The sequence below is a fragment of the Diabrotica undecimpunctata genome, chromosome 2, assembly GCF_040954645.1.
Source record: "Diabrotica undecimpunctata isolate CICGRU chromosome 2, icDiaUnde3, whole genome shotgun sequence".
NCBI classification, from domain to species: Eukaryota; Metazoa; Arthropoda; class Insecta; order Coleoptera; family Chrysomelidae; genus Diabrotica; species Diabrotica undecimpunctata.
The window spans coordinates 73601639-73619964 of NC_092804.1; the positions used below are offsets into that span (position 1 = coordinate 73601639).

The 18326-nt window shown below is 31.7% G+C and overlaps 1 protein-coding gene across 1 annotated transcript in view; it reads left to right on the plus strand.

Moving 5' to 3' along the window:
• sog (chordin short gastrulation) overlaps nt 1-18326 on the plus strand; it is a 292748-nt gene that overhangs the window by 167618 nt on the left and 106804 nt on the right. Inside the window, exon 2 of the mRNA XM_072523100.1 lies at nt 9642-9745. Within this exon, the coding sequence (XP_072379201.1) occupies nt 9642-9745 (104 nt within the window). The remainder of the gene's footprint in view (nt 1-9641; nt 9746-18326) is intronic.

The window sequence follows — 18326 nt, forward strand, 5'->3', positions numbered from 1 at the left end:
ATATATGTAAGTGAGCCATGTGCCTAGGCAACCAAAAATATATTGATTGGGTTATAATAATATATTGTTTGAATTGTGTATTTTAATAAATTAGAGTGTTAGTTACTAATTTGAATGTTTATTCTGATCTGAAAAGCCTAAATGTCAACAAAATTATCAATGGAACATTAACGAATTCTCCAGAGTGCAGAATTTAACCATTGTTTACGGTCGAACATTCTCGAAATAATGATTATGGCGGTGGATCGAACAGATATTTTTTTCGAGAACATCTATATAGAAGTTAATAGAACGAATGGAACATGATCTCTTACCAGATGGTTCTGGAATATCCAAAAGGATATAAATACCCGTGATTTGGATTCAAGATGGAAGTTTTTAGTCAGAAGTCAAGCAGTTTATTATGAAAGTTAGTAGAAGATAGACACAATTAATTAGTGAAGTCAATTGTTCACAGTTTTAGTAAGTCAGTCAAGCAGTTTAATAAGAAATATGAAAGTTAGTTGGAGATAGTCCAATTGTTTAATATAATTATAAAAGTATATTAAAAGAATATTGGATGGACATTGGAAGGAATTAAAATTATATTATGATTGGAGATTAGTATAAATCAACTTATAATAATTGGATATTGGTATATTGAAAAGAAGAATAAATATAAATGCTGTTTGCTGGTTTGGTTGGTGGTGTATAAATGCTGGTGAAGAAAACTATATCTTAAATTGGTAGAAGCTGATAAGTGAAAAAAATAATTTCAAAAAAAACAAGGATAACTGAAGTACGAAGACATTCAGTGGTGATTAGAATCTATATAGTGGAAAACAGTTCATTTAGGCATTCAGTGAAAGAAAGGTACAAAATTTTGTTAATATAATTTAGTTAGTGTCATAACAATTTCAATTTTGAAGATAGTTTGTTTAAATTTTAGATTGTCTATAGAATTTAATTAGTTTTGTAAGAATATCAATTTAAAGATAGTTTATTTTAAATTTACATTGGCTAGGTTAGATATATATATGTGTGTTTCATGATAGTTACAATAAAGATAATTTAAAAAAAGTACTTACAAACTAATTCTTTGAGAACCGCGATAAAAACCCTATATTATTAAAAATACTCATTGCTCATCATTCAAACAAAAAACACATCATAACAATATATATATATATATATATATATATATATATATATATATATATATATATATATATATATATATTTATTAGATAAAAACATTTTTGTATTAAATATTTTGAACATGTAAGCAGTGATTTTTACTTACCAAACTAATTTTTATTTGGTAAGTTAACAAAAATTGTTTTTTCTTTTTAGTTCAACCTTGTAAGTATTTTGTCTTTTTTAGCTCTTGATAATAATTGTAAACACAATTGAAAGCTCGAGAATAAAAAAATAGTTAACCAATAGCCCTATTATTGACTCCAACCCATCCAAAACAGTTATATATTTGTTCCAAACGAGTCACAAGTACTTCTTTTTTCTTTTTTCTTATTCTTATATATATATATATATATATATATATATATATATATATATATATATATATTACAGTGCCAAACTTCCCAATTCATCCTCTCTGCTACTTTTTAAAACATGAAATAATGCCTCAGCCCTCTAAATTATTTAGATAAATCTCATCATGTCCGACTGTAGAAGTGGAAAACCGTGTATTATCCTTTTCTTCCTAATTATGCAGGAAGGGAAATTTTAGTGTTAATGCTAGTATGAGAGATGCTGTTGCGTACGTTAAAGCTTTTTATTTACATTAAGTTAAAACTTTTTTGTTTGAAATATTACGGTTTGGTAGAGATATACCCTTTGAATATAGCCTCTCCGCTAAAAAAATAATTAAAGATTGATTATTGTCTAAATGAAATGTTCATATTAGACAATATGATAGAAAATTTCCTTCTTATTCTGGAAGACCTGTTAAAATGTTAATATTATTATCCTTTTAGGTCCATAGCAGAGCAAATTATTTTCACATTTTCCGGTTTTTGGCTATAATTCCCAGTTGTATTAAATCAACTCTCTAGTTCAGATTTTATCTTCTTACGAAAAACTAACCATTTGTTTTTATCTCTTATCAGTTTTCTCCTCTGGGTGTCTATTTTTGCGCAGTATACCTGTGTCATTTACCACATTTCACTTTCATAAAGAACTTTTAGTCGAAACACTGTCTTGTATAGGAGTACGTTTACCATTTATGAGACCTGTTTAAATAACAGTATTTGTTAAGGTTCCAGCCATTCTTTAACTTTTTTTTTCACTATTTTTTGATCCTATCACTTTTTTCTGTGAAAATCTCATTTAGATATGTACTATCCACTCTCATCACTTTCATTTTTTTCTCCTCCCTATTCTAGTAGCATGTTTTGAATACACTAATATATCACTCCAATAATGAAATTACGTCGTTACACTTATGCTGTGGATGTCTCTTGTCCTCAACATCAGACGAGAACCAAACTTCTAAGGGATTGATTATCAAGACTCTGATTACTAAATCTTTTGCAAAGCTGGTACCAATTCAATGTTCTAGTAATTCTAGATTGAGTTTAAAATATTTTATTTTATTTGAGCACAGTTACTAACTCTTTTATTTTACAATTTGTGTTAAAATAAAGTTTAAAGGAGTTGGTTCTTGTCTGAGACTGAGAGTATCTTGTTTCGGCTAAGAAGCGGAAATCTATCGGTAATTGTAATAATAAACTTAAAGGATCTTTTTTTATTGCGTTTCAGTTTATGCATTCAAGCAATAAAATATTTTTTGTAATAGACTATTAAGAAACCGTTTTGTAAAAATAGAACGATGAAAAAATACAGGTGTGGTGTATGGCCTACAGTTTCGTACGTACAGCTTACGTATTCAAAAGCAATAGCAATATTTTACAACCGGCTATTAAAACCTTTTAACGCGAATATATCATGGAGATGTTCAAGTGTTGTGGCGACCAGTCGAGATAATAAACTTAAAAGATTTATAAGGTAAAAGGTTAGACATTTAACTAAAATCTCAACCCGTTTTTTGCGAGTTAAGTAGATGTAATGAAGGGAAAAATAGTACATTCTGGACTATGTTTGAAAGCAGAAAGATTCACAGAGCAGTATCTTCTTCTTCATCTTCCTTCTTGTATGTAGTATTTAAAGCCTGTTTCTTCTTCAATATTAGCCTCCTAAATTGTTTAAATTATCGCACCATCTTTTTCTTGGTCTGCCAATACTTCTTCGTCCATTTGGTGACTCATCTCGTGCTATTCGTACTATCCCTTCCTCTGCCATCCCACTAATGTGTTCGTTCTACTCCTGTTTCCGTTTTGTCACCCATACATTTATGTCTTCTATATTGCATGCTCTTCTTATGTTTTCGCTTCTCTCCCTATCCAACAGACTTTTCCCTGATATTCGTCTCTGTTGTTTATAGTAGTCGTCTCGTTTTAGATGTGTCAGGTCTTGTCTCAGCCGTGTATGTTAATATAGATCTAATTGCTGGTTTATAGATTTCCTTTTTTGTGTCTTGCCTTAGGTATTTGTTCTTCTAAGTTGAGTCATTAATAACAGATCCCGCCGCTTTACTTGCTTTTAAGCTTTGTTGTCATACTTCTTCTTTAACATCTCCGTAACTAGTTATATCTATTTCCAGATAGCTGCTTACTTCCTGCTTTATTATTTTTCCATCGATTTCGATTTTACATAGTAGTGGGTATTTAGATGTTGTCATACATTTGGTTTTTTCTGCTGATATTATCATATTGTATTTCTTGGCTGTTGTATTGTAAATATGTGTTAATCTTTGGAGCTCGTTTTTTGTCTCGGCGATTAATGCGGTATCGTCTGCATAACATTATATTTGGATTTCTTTGTTCCCCATTCTGTAACCATGACCTTTACGTACTGCTTGTATTATTTCGTTCATTATTATATTAAAGAGAAGTAGGCTTAACAGGTCACCCTGTCTGACTACACTTTGTACTGGTATACACTGTGTGAGTTTTCCATTTATCTTTGCCTGTATTCGATTATGGAAGTAGATGTTTTCGATGGTTTGTATAATATTGATTGGTGTGTTTCTTTTATATAGTAGGTGTAAGACGTCTTCGACTTGGTTGCGATCGAAAGCCTCTGTCAGGTCTATAAAACATAGATATGCTAGTTTATTGTACTCGATGGCCATTTCTGTGATTTTTTTTAGTACCAATACGGCGTCTACGCAGGACCTTCCGGATCTGAATCCTTGTTTTTCATCTGATAAAGTTGTTAGTTTATTGATTTTGTTGGTTAGGACTTTTGTGGTAAGCTTAAGTGAGGTAGATTTATACTTCTATAATTGTGGGGGTCTTCTTTATATCATTTTTTCAACATTGGTATCATTATGCTGTTTATCCATGCTTCTGGTATCTTGCAGTGCAATATTAGTTTTTGTATCTCTAGGTATGTGTCTATAAGTTTTGCCATCTCTAGGGTTATACTTTCTTCCCCGTGTTTTAGAGGCTCATTGGTTATTCCGTCTGGTTCTGGTGACTTTCCATTTTTGAGTGAATTTATGGCTATCTCTACTTCCTCAAAACTGATTTCTATTCCGTGTCTTAATTCAGGTACGTTATTGTGTTGATTAATATTTTTCTTTTCTTTAAACAGTTCCGTCAGGTATCTTTCTCATTTGATTTCTGGTATGGTATTGTATTCTTTCAATTCTGCCATTTCTTTCCGTTGGTTTCTTATTAGTCTCCATATTTGTTTTTGTGTACCGTAGAAGTCGCTTTCCATCCTTTTTGTAAACTGTTCTCAGTGTTCATTTTTTGTTCTTCTTATCAACTGCTTTGTTTCATTTTGTATTCTTCTTTAAATGTCTCGGGATTCTAGAGTATTTGATGTTTGTTTTATACTTAGTCTAGGCCTCTTGCTTCTCTTTACATTCCTCTTTTATTTCTTTTCTAAACCATGGTGTATTGTTGTCGTTTCTTTTGTTCAGTATGACTTTGCGTTTTCGTAGAGCTTCTGTTGTTTCTTCTTCAATATTGTTTTTAATTTTCCCCCAGCTCGCGTATATATCTTCGATGTCGTATAATTGTTTCACCTGTATCTTCTGTCTTAGCTTCCTTTGGTACATTTCTCTTGTAGTCATTCCACAGTGATTCTACATTGAATCTTTCCTCGGTTATTTCCTATAGAAAATGTTTTGGTATTTATTTAATGTGTTATTATCAATTTATGCACTTTTTTGGCACCCTATGCAGTTTAACCTTTGGAATAAATATCTTGAGTATCCGAATTTAATACTAGAGTGAATATAAGATCTGCTTTATACAATTACGTTGAGAAAATCTGTTATTTTGCATGTTTAGATCATCATTCATTACCGCATATATTGTCAGTCTAAAGTAGTATAGAAGTGATAATTATTGTAATAAAGATGAATATTATAAATTATAATTATTATAACAATTTACAAAAGTCTATTATGGAATTCAGCGAGATTACCTTATTTAAAATGACGCCACGCACATAATTTATTATCTAAAATATGTTTATTTAGTGATACTTTGTAACACATTTTCCAATAGACGATTAGAAACAATCTTAATGGATTTTTAGCTTCTAAGATTATAACAAGATAAACATAAGTAGGATTTGTTTAAACATTAACACTTCCTCTTTTCAGAATTTAAATTTTTGTGAAGACGATACAAAAATTCTATGACCAAAGATCTAGGCGGGACTGTTTAAGCACCAAAAAACACAAATGTAGACAGAGAGACATTTCTAATTATATTACTAGATGGAAATCAAATGTACAAGTAACGACTACCATTAAGATATAAATTACAAGAAGTACAAAAAATAGACAACTCATTCCCAATTTAAAAATAAAAGATATTTTGATAATCGACAACGTCCCCTACCATAACGAACAACTAAAAAAATCGCCATAATTTTTTAAGGGAACGGAAATGCAAGAACGATTACGGATTAAAGGTATAAAGCCATAATTATACAGCTACACAAACATACATAAACCAAGGCAATAAAATGTGGAGAAGCCAAGACAAAAAAGACATGAAATAGTCGAATGTTTAAATGGGAAAGATGGTTACAAATTGCGACTGCATCCATATCATCCAGACCTGAATGCTCTTGATCTGGTTTGGACTGAAAAGAAACAATGCCTTACCAGAAAAAAAGGAAAATTTTAATCAGGTTAATAAATATTGTGATGCCTTAAATAGTTTTCAGCACACAAATGGAAATCTATGTGACCTTGTGAGGAATGAATGATAATGAATAAATGAATTGGGATAAATCGACTTGAAAGGAATCCACAATAAACATAATTATAGAACAGATTAATGTTGATACGAGCAAAAACAATAGGCTACAGCAGATAAAGACATCCTAGAAGAGAGTAATCTGTGTGAATAAAGGAATTAAATGAATATGATGAAGCTCAAAAAACAATAACCCGTATGTTAATTTGTCAAATTTTTGTCTACATTTGCAATCAATTTGAAAAACAGTGAAAATACATAAATTGTAGTTTCGCCAAGTAGGAAATCTTAGAATTTCTAATGTTGTTAAATAAATTGTACTTTACTTTTTATTAATAATACTTAATTTTCAAATTAAAGTTGTTTTTCTGTTCTGAGAAGAGGAACAATGTTTCTTCATGTAAATATGTGGGCGGTTCAGTCTTCAGTGCATGTCTTTCTAAATTAAGGAAAAACTTAATAAAGGTATATTCTAAATTAAGTTATAAAATTTTATCTCTGTTCTGAAACTACTTTCTTCTAGCACGTCTATATGTTTATATGGGATTGGGCCACAATTATTGGTTGTAACAAAAACCACTTTTTTAACTAACTAGTGTTTGACGTTTAGATTTCCACTGCGGAAATCGGTTTCAAAAAAGATTATTATACAAATTCTGAGAATTGTATAGCTAAACTTTTTGTTATTGGTTATGTCATTTCAAAATTGGCATGCTGGACCTCGATCTTATAGGCAAACAGCATATAATAGGTAAACAAAAATTGAGGGTGGTGTTTTTTTTCCCTAGGAATATCAAATTCTGACTGTTTTGTGTATTTTGTGTTGTATGTTTGTGTAAACAACTCTATCGTAGTTGTGGTTGAGTACGTAAATTACGCAAAAATAGATTTTGTATTTATCTGTATTGCGTGTTGCATATATGTTGTACGTTGTTTTGTTGTTGATTTCTTCTTTTAGTATTGGCATATTGGCAACCAAAACTATATGCTGGTGTCTGATCGGCCTATGGTGGAGCAGTACGGCAAGAGATAAGGGCTTGTGGCTCGGTGATACTCCTCCATAGATCCCTACCGGAAGGACTGCTACATTATGCTGAGGGGTTTTATACACCACACCTAACCACTTCAACCACAGCGTAAACATCAAAAAAGGAATAATGAAATCAATAAATGATAGAGCCCGAAGCACCTGCTCTAATGAAAATTTATTTCAAGAAAAAAAAGCTGCTAACAAAGGTTCTGACTAAAAATGTCTACCGAGTGTCATTTATAAGCAAAGAATCCCACAAGATTGAATAAAGAATAAAAAATAACATCATACGCAATCCACAAATTCTCATAGAGGGATTTAAAGATGACTACAATACCATACGTAAGAGGATAGGAAACAAGTACAATATTACAACAACATTCAAAACAACCAAGAGGGATTTAAAGATGACTACAATACCATACGTAAGAGGATAGGAAACAAGTACAATATTACAACAACATTCAAAACAACCAACAAAATCTGCATCTTTAAAATACCCTGTGAATGCAACAATTACTACGTGAAGAAACCGCAAGACCACCAAGTGTTAGGATAAATGAGCATTAAACATACATCAAGAACAGAGACTTCGAGAAATCCGAGATATGCAAACATGCCTGCGATAACGAGCACAGACCAGAATGGAAAGATGCATCAATAGTCATGAAAGAAACAGACATGAAAAACAGAAAAGTCAAAGAAGCAGCCCTGATGCTACTCAACGAAGAAAAATGTGTAGCAAACCCATCAGCAGAATGTTATAGGCTTTGGTTGCCAATACTAAAAGAAGAAGTCAACAACAAAAATATACCACCAATAGCGGAGTAATAGGAGGTCGAAAAAGATCATTTACAATATTATCAACAATTATTAGAGTCTAATAATACAAGAAAAATATCATATGAATTACAAAATAACAAGAAATTATCATTTACTTATATTTTCTGTAAATTGTTTTTCCTCAACTGTATATTACATATAACTGTTATTACCGTCATGTATTATTAGGTATTACTTTGATAAATTGAATAAATGATGTTTAAATTAAATTTGTAGCTATTGTTTTCTTTTCAAAATTATCATGGGGGCTATAATATGAAAGATGCTAAAAAGAGGCGGTTTTGTTTTTTTTTTTTGCACTTTGTCATGAGTTAATATCAACTAACACAAAAATATTTTTGGGTAATGATTACAAAAAAAGTTCCCCGACCGCTGCATTACATGCTATTTGCCTGCAAGATCGAGGCCAAGCATGTCAATTTTGAAATTACATAACCAATAACAAAAAATCTGGTTGTACATTTTCCAGAATTTGTATAATAATCCTTGTTGAAAACGATTTCGGGAGTGGAAATGAGTATCGGAATCCTCGAAAATCGTGGAGTTAGTTTTAGTACAACTATTAATTGTGGCTTATTCCCATATAAACATAATATTTAAATTAGACATGCCACAAGAAAGTATTTTTAGAACGTTGCTAGACTTAGTTTGGTTGTTAAAATGATGCAAAATTCTTTGTAAGTGGTCTTCGTTCTTTGTTATCAGTACCGCATCATCTGCATAACATATCATTTTTATTACTTTTTTTTATATTTGATATCCTTCTTCGATTTTTACTTGTTTTTTCACCTCATACAATATGAAGTTTAATACTATGGGACTGGTGTCTTCCTATCTGTTCTATTGTTTCTGTCTGAAATTTTACTTCAGTTTTGTTGCTTACATATATATTTTATTAGTTTTATATAGTAGATGTATAACGCTTGTTAGTTGTACTCTTTTGAATAACTTTTCTACATCTACGAAGCACGTGTACAAACCGTCACAAGATATTTCGCTTCTGAATCCTTAAATATAAATGGAATAATTTGGACTGAAAAAATGGTGGTTTTAAACAACCATGATAATAAAATAACTATATTGTAATCTCGAAATGATGGTTGTGTTGAGGACTGGGTATAAAAGTCAACAGAACTTAAAATTTTTTTATTATTTTTTAATCGCAGATGATATCTTAATAATGTAATAAAAACTGTTGGAACTCTACAAGGTGATTTTAATAGAATATTACTAAATATTTAAAAAGAGTATTTTAAATACGGCCAGTGATCTAGAAACCTAAACGTTAAATAAATGGTATATTTTATAATTGTTCTTTATTCGCAAAGAACTATTTAATAAGAATAATAACTTGTATATGTATATAATATCTATTTTAAATTATACTAATTTGAGTCCTACACTAAAGATAAGCTTTAATTTTTACGTAAACTATAAATGCTCTGTCAGTTTGATTTTTATTGAACTTTTTTATATTGTTGCAGAATGTGTGTTTGGAAAACAAATAAGGGAGCTAGGTTCGCAATGGATTCCAGATTTAGGAGTGCCTATCGGAGTCCTGTACTGCATGAAATGTGAATGCGTACCGGTAAGTACGTGTTATTTTTATTAACTTGATTTAATGTCCTACCACAAATTAATCATCTTATTTAACTTGATGTTATTTACATCATATTACAACTAGATTCTTCTGCATTCGACTTATTTTTAAACTTATACTTACAGAAAATAACATTCTCTGAATAATCAGAGTAATGACTATGAAAATTATCTTTATTTTGGCAAAAAATATCTATAGTGTTTGTATTAAAATTTTGAAATAACAATCAAATAGCAATAGCAATCAGGCAACATTTTTATTGAAAGTGGTGAGTGATATGAAATTTTTGGTGTCCCACAATTTTTACAGTTTCTATCTCAGAAACTATAATATGATCTTCCAGAAAGTAAAAAACGATTGCGCATACCGCGCGGCGCTGATTACCCACTGCCGTGAAATCGTGCGCGTCGCGTCAGTTACCTTTGTATCTTTGTATGTCGATGTCGCAACAGTGTAAGACAAGTCTCGTCACATATTTTTGTTCTATAACATTTTAAAATGGCCCATTAAAAATCATGCCAAATTTGAAGTATGCAGTGTGATTCGGTTTTTGAAAGCGCAAAATGTTCGCTCTATGGACATTTATAGGCAAATACAGCCTGTTTATGGTGAGAATGTAATAAACGAATCTTCAATGACGAAATGGTACAATATTTTCAACCAAGGACGAACCAGTGGGCACCATTAAGGATGGAGTGAGAGGTCATCTCTTGTGACGGAGAAATTGATGACAAAATATACAAAAACCGGCGATTCACTTTTATGACTTCTTCACAAATTTCTGTATCCCTCTTACATGAAATAATGACTGAGCACCTTCGCCAAAAAAATGTGCACTCGGTGGGTACCAAATGTACTGACAGTTTATCAGTGTGCAAGTATATCAGTGTCCTCTGTCATCTCTGTCATGTAAGTAATATCCGTCATGTAGGCACATCCGTCCACTCTGGATCAGACGCTGCGTATTGTGCACTTTCTTGGCTTCACCTTCGTCACTTCGAAACCTTATCGGCATGGGTGGCCCTACCAGTATCTACGCTCACGCCGGCATTGCTCTCTGAATATTGGAGGTTACTGGCTCTCTCATTACTTCAAGGTTAAAGTCCTGAGAGAGACTTATCCAATATCTCCTTCAATATGGGTCAAAATTAAAGTACGACATTTACCATTTGGAAATTTTAATAAAGTATACAAACCTTCATTAAACGCCTTAAGGGCATTTGTATCCTGTTTATCTTGCCAAAGTTTTCTTACAAATTGGTCCTCAATAATCCATGTTTCGTCCAGATAAAAAATATTAGTGTCTTCCCTTCTCAGTTTTCAAATGTCTCTTACATATCTCCGCCTCCAACAAATGATTTTTTCTCTATAAGCATACATTTTCTATTGTGCTTCTCCCAAACGTAGTCTAATTTTCCACAATTTTTCTCTTGTTATGTTTCGTCAGTATTAATGTCTGCTAAAAGTTTGTTTAAAGTAGGTGTCTTACTTTTAGAATAAAAAAATTAATGAACTGGCATTAATGTTACAACAATTAAATGTTGTCTTCTCCAATTCCGGTCATGATCGAACAATTAGAAACTATACTCCCAACAGTACTAGTGGGATGTTAATGTACATTTAACTCTAGTCTTTAAATGCACTGTTAAATGACACTATAATTTCACAATAGTAAAATTAGACATATGTGCCATTTTTATTGCATAGTTTACTTAATATTCCTTTTGGAGGGGAGGGAGAGATTATTACAAAACTAAAAATTCTGCACTTTATGTTTAAAGGTCTAAACAGACAGGAATGTAAAGTAAATCTTAACTATAACTAAAATAATTATTGGAAATTGGAATTGGATTGGAAATTTTAGTAATTTCTAAGAAACTTAAGTGGTCCTAATTTTATTCCTGAACAGATTATATAGTTACCCACATTATTATTTTATTAAAATCACTGCGGGATATAAATATCTAGGACATGAAATTATGATTGGCAGGGATAATCAGACGAACTGAAGAGAAGAATCGGTTTTGGGTGGGCAGCATATGGAAAACTGAGAGAAACTTTTAAAAGTCAGCTGCCCACATGCCTGAAGAGAAAAGTATTTAAATGCGTCCTCCCAGTATTGACATACAAAGCCGAAACATTTACTCTAACAAAAGCCTCGGCTACCAAACTAAGAGTCACGCAGAGAAGAATGGAGCGAACCATGTTAGGAGTAACTCTGCGAGACAAAATAAAAAACGAAGAGGTCAGGTCAGGTCAAAAAGGGGAGATGGGCAGGAAACATCGCTAAAATGAGGATGGGCGATGGGCAAAGAGGTTATTGGAATAAAGATAAGGGAAGCAAGAGAAGCGTCGGTCGAACACCTACACGATGAGCTTACGATTCAAGAAGAAAAAATAAAAAATGGATGAGAGTGGCGCAATACAGATGGGGTTGGAAACACGTGGAAGAGGCCTATGTTCAGCAGTAGACTTTTGAGGCTGGATGACGATGATGATGAAAATCACTGCGAGATTTAATACTGCAATAATTTTGAAATTTTTCGTCACTATTTTATGAAATTACTTTGGAGATTTTCAGTTGTGTCATATGACTGTATTCTTACAATCATAACTCAAAACCAAAAATGAGTGGATATGATTAAATGTACATACTATTTAAATTATTCATAATAAATTAATAGCAAATTCAATTATTTCAATTTTTAAAAGAAAAATAAATAAATAAATTATGTTTAATGGTTAAAAATGCCGGCTTAATATACGTTGCAATTTTCTTCCTACGCAACTTAGCTACTCGTCATCATAAAAGTTATTTAATGAATTTAAAATTATAAAAACATGTTATATTATATGCAACTTTTGTTTTAGTAAATATTTACAGAAATATGTGTTAACATTTCCATCTTGCAATCGACTTATCCCATCTATTTGTATATTAGTAAACAAACTATGATCTCTACAACACAACACAAGGTGCAGGTCCGTATCTATTATTGTAATATATATTAATTTCCGTGACTAAAATTTTACGGTTCCTATCTTTACAGATACAGGATAATGCAGTTGATACTCAACGGAAAGATCGACGGAAAAAGAGGAATTGGTAGGAAGAAATACTCATGGCTCCGAAACCTTCGTCAATGGACTGGCTTATCAGCAGATAAATTATTACATGACGCGCAAGATCAAGAACGATATCGGCAAATCGTCATGGAAGCTACCCACGCCTAAAACTTGGGCACGGTACTCAAAGAAGAAGATCTTTCTATTATATTTGAAATATATTTTTGCCTAATCTGTTGATTAAAATGAGATAATTTCGGTAATTTTTTATAATTTTTGCTTATAGATTAATTATGTACTCTGATAATAGTACGTAGACAAGATCAAGTATGGCCTGCAAACCGGCGCTCAGTTGTTTCGAAGAACACAACGGCGAGCTTTGAGACGTAAGTCTATAAATCTAGGATGGAGTATATATATATAAAAATAAATTTTGAAACATTCCAATGAAAATAGGCAGAATTTGGTATAACAAGAATGTGAAAAAGTGGGGCCAACTTGTCTTTTTAGAGGGATAAGAAAACTCAGAAACCTAGAATCTAGGAATTATTTATGAGAACCATAAGAAAATAATTTTAACTTTTTCTGAACAATTTATGTATACCAAAGAGAAAATTCAATCACACACTTACCTTGTATGGTCGCTCTACATTCCTGTCAGAATCATCTTATTATTTTTCAAAAGAAAAGAAGATCATAGTAAGTAGAGAGAGTAATAAGTTAATAATCGAATAATAATGAATTTAAACTTTCACATTACAAACAATATAAAACCTATAAAACTGCCTCTTTTTGATTACACAAGTAAGTTTTTCGAAACGATACAACTTCAGCTACAAATTCCAACTAATACCGTCTTCGTGGAAGCAATTCCCGTGACGTACGATTGTTTGTGATGTGAATGTTTAAGTTTTAGGTTTTTTGTTTATGTTCCAAATGCCTCATATTTGTTGCTAAACTTAAAATCAAAATTTCATGTTATAGGTTTTAAAGAATGCTCCTGATTTATAAAAACTGACTTCATTTGTGGCAAAATACAAAAATTTATAAGAAAGCTGCACCTTTCACCTTTAAAACGCATTTTGATTTTTGTCGGTAGGACACTCTGATCAAAAGATATTGAATTTTTACCGTCGAGTTGATACAACGTTTATTTAAAATTGATTTCGCGCGCGTACCTAACGTTGAAAATGACCGGTCGCTTCAAGTCTCTTTTCTCAGAGTGGTTCATTCTATAGAAAAAGTCGTTATAAACATTTTTGTTCAAAATTATCAGATACCTTTTTTATTAAAACATTTTTTTTTTTCGGTTCCAAAATTGACATTCTCAGCAAAATTCAGCTTCTTCGTATGATTTTTAGAGGTCACATCTCTGACGACTGGATTTCTTCTTCTTTTGGTGCCTATTCGTTTCGAATATTGACGTAAATTCTGGCTATAATTATTTTATTAACTGACGCTTTAAATAGATTAGTTGTTATTTTGGAGAACCATTTGCTCAGGTTTTTTAACCATGATATTCTTCTTCTCCCAATTCCTCACTTTCCGAATACTTTGCCTTGAAGGATTATTTTCAGTAATCAGTATTTAGTGCCGTTTCACACCAGCGACTGAGATCTAGAAATCCTCCAATACGATCTGCCCGAAAAATTGGTAATTCCTATGATATACATAGGCAATGGACAACAAGATGGATGCCAACAGTAGAATCGGACTATATTAAGATATCCACCCCAACTCAGGGTTTCATCGGATCAAATCTGCCCCGGTCCACTTGGGCAAGGCTTAATCGTATACGTACCGGATATGGTAAATGTGCTGATTCGCTGTTCAGGTGGGGTCGTGCAGAAAGTCCACAGTGCGATTGCGGACAATCTAGACAGACCATAAGCCATTGTGTTTCAGACTGCTTGAATCGTGCCTACCGTGGAAACCTCCAGGACTTTGCGGAATGTTCCCCAGAAGCAATTGAATGGCTATGTAAATTGGACATTAATATTTAGTGTCATTCATTCTGTCATCTTTAGTGTTTAAATAATATATTTAATATATATGTATATATTATTGTATTTGTATATTTATCGTACTGTGAAAGTCCATACGCTAAATAAATAAAAGTGCCGTTTCGCATTATGTGTCCGACATATTCTAACTTTCTCTTTTTAATCGTATACATCACTTCTCTTTCTTTCCCCATTCTTCGTAATACAGTCTCCTTGGTCTCTTGTCCGTCCATGATATCCTTAGGATTCTTCTGTATAGCCCCATCTCGAAGGCTTCAAGTTTTTTCTCCATCGCTTCAGTGAGTGTTCAGAATAAAACTACGTAGTATAATATCGAGAAGACATCATAACGTTCTAGGAACCTTACTTTTATCTCCAGATTGAGGTTATGGCTTTTAAAGAGTTTGGCCATGTTGTTGACTGCACTCTTAGCCTTCTCTATTCTACATTTTACTTCTTGTGAGTGATCCCATTGTTCGTTTACTATTGTTCCAAGATAGTCAAACTGTTTTACTCGGTCCACTGGTGTGTTCTTGATAAGTAGTTGGGCGTCTCTATTTTTATTCTTGCTGATGACCATAAATTTAGTTTTTGATATGTTTACTTGTAGTCCAAACCTTTCACTTACTTCATTTACTTTGTTTATTAGTTTTTGTAAACTGTTTACACTGTCTGCAAAAATAACGGTGTCATCTGCATAGCGGATGTTGTTTAGGCGTTCTCCATTTAAAAGGATTCCATTTTCGCAATTTTCCAAGGCTTCACTAAATATTTCCTCTGAATATAGGTTGAATAATATAGGTGAAAGTATACATCCTTGTCTAACGCCTCGCAGAATCTGGATCGCTTCCGTCGGTTCACCTTTAAGACTTGTTCTTATTGTGGCTGATTGGTTCCAGTATAATTTTTTTATTATACGCCGGTCTTTATTATCTATTTCTACTTTTGTTAGAACATCCCTCATTTTTCGGTGTTAAACTGTGTTAAATGTAGTCCACAAAGCAGATGTAGATATCGCAAGTCATATCTATGCATCTTTGGAATAATACATGTAGACTATACAGTGTATCTCTCGTACCTACGCCTTTCGTAAATCCAAACTGTGTGTCTTGTATTCTCTCTTCGCATAGTTTTATATTCTGCGATGTATAATTTTAAAAAAACATCTTTCTCTATATATCTCGTTGTAATGTTTTGTATATAGAGTTATTGTTTTTGTTTTTCCTTCTTTCTTCCATCAGGAAAAACACTATCTACTATTGATCAGTTGGTATAACCAAAACTGTGTAATTGTTTACACTTGTTTAAATTTGTATTTTTTATCTATATAACATATTTATAAGGTAAAGTTCAAAAATTGAAAATTACCCTTGACAACAATATACAATTTCAAATGTTTTCTATTAATTGTATAATCAATAGTATATTACAGTCTTTTTTCACCTTTTATATATGATTATTTAAAAAATGTCACTTTAATAAGATATAACCACTTATTACTAAAGTAAAAAACCAAGAATTGTTCACATTTTTATTTTTATTATTTTTATTTATTTTCCACTCAAGTCACGTTGGCAACTTTTTACAGAAAATCTCTGTACTAAGAAATTTAATTATATCTAAACTTTATTTTCATCTGTCGTGAAATAGACTAACTTGATATTATTTCCGTTATTTGGAGCCGTATTCCGTAGTTATTTGGTGCTAGGCGAGGCTAGAAAGTTTATATTTTCTTTAACTTCCACATTGTTAGAAACTAAACGAAAATGAACACGTTTTCTGGCAATAAATCAGAAGAAAAAGCTACAAACTTTAATAAAAGTTTACAGAAAAAGTTAAATGATTACTAAACTTAATTTCCAGAAAACCGTAAAATAAACTAATGTAACCACATTTTGCAAAATTTTCTCCGCATTCTTTACTATCATTTTCTCGAATCAAGAACTTTTCCTGAAACTTTTCGCATTTTTTAATCAACGAGCACATTACAAACGTATTTTTAATAAAAAATAATGATTCTCATTTCTGTGTTTAGTCTGATTTTATTTTTATTTCAACAACAATTTTCATCTTGAGACATCTCAAACGGGAAATTTGGTTCCAGAGCGACAGTATCGTTTGAAAATATGGTCTTTTTATTTGAATTTATGCCTTCAGTGTTTATAGCTATTTGCATTTTTAAAATGGAGCTATTTTCTGCTACGTTACATAAATTTGTTGTTAGTATTTTTGCATTTTGCGTCATTTTAACTCTTGAATAAAACGTAAATTAGGTTCGCGGTGGTGATAAGCAATGTTGCCTTTAAGATATTACAGTTAACATCTATAAAACTCGTAACATGTGGAGTTGTGTGACAGTGTAGTTAAATTAAAGTTACTAAATAAAATATTATTTACCTAAAGATATTAAAATGTATTTAATTAAATTATATATACGATCAGTAAAATTATTTATCCACGGTTAAATTAAAAATATACACATGGAACTAAGACAACAATTTCAAGCAGTAAACTATCTTTTTATTATGTTTACAGTAAAGTTCTTGATGATGAATTATCCTTAATTTTACAATTTCTGAGTAATGGGTAATATATAAAATCTTTATCGGGGGTGGAATCTTCATAAGGAATGCACAATACCGTTCAGCAACGGCAACCAATCATGTCAAAACAACCTTCTACTACCATTGTCGCATACTGGTTGCGCCAATGTGATTTTAGAATACAGAAATATTGAAATATCATTCAATGTGACATGATACAGTTATCTATACTTGGAAGGGTTAAACTAAGTTCTAATGAAATCAAGTGTTGTTTTTTTTGTGTTTGATTTTTGGTTTCTTTATTAGTATGAAAAACTCTGTTACTTGTTTAAAAAATACTAAGAGAGAGTAAACAGAACAGCTCTACTTTCTATGACAAAACCAAGGTTGAATAAGTTTAGGAGCAGTGACAGACAGGTCAAAGAGGGTGCTGAATTGTTTTCTTTTTTCTTCTCTTCTTCTGTCCCATGTTAAACTAACCTAAAAATGCGTCTAAGAAAAATAAAAGTGACATGGGACAATATAGATGTTGTTTATACAAAAAGTTTATTAAGTTATGAGGAGAAAAAATCCTCATAAGGGTAAGACTGTAAATTAATAACAAAATTGTACTGTAGTTGACTGTAAATTGCTAAATAAACTCGAAAGCCCTAAAGACCAATGTATAAAAAATAAGTCAGTACTCACAATCTTAAGTTGTTTTTATTTTTTATTAATGTTAAATTTGTGCCCAAAAACTACTTAAGATTGTGAGTATTGACTCTTTCTACTGTGAATATCAACTCATATTAGTATTATGAACTCACATTGTCACCCTTTTCATCATTAGACCTTAAACAGTTGTTTTACTTAGATAAAGGCCAACCGATGATTCGATAAAACAGTTGTTTTACTTAGATAAAGGCCAACCGATGATTCGATAAATCAGTTGTTTTACTTAGATAAAGGCCAATCGAT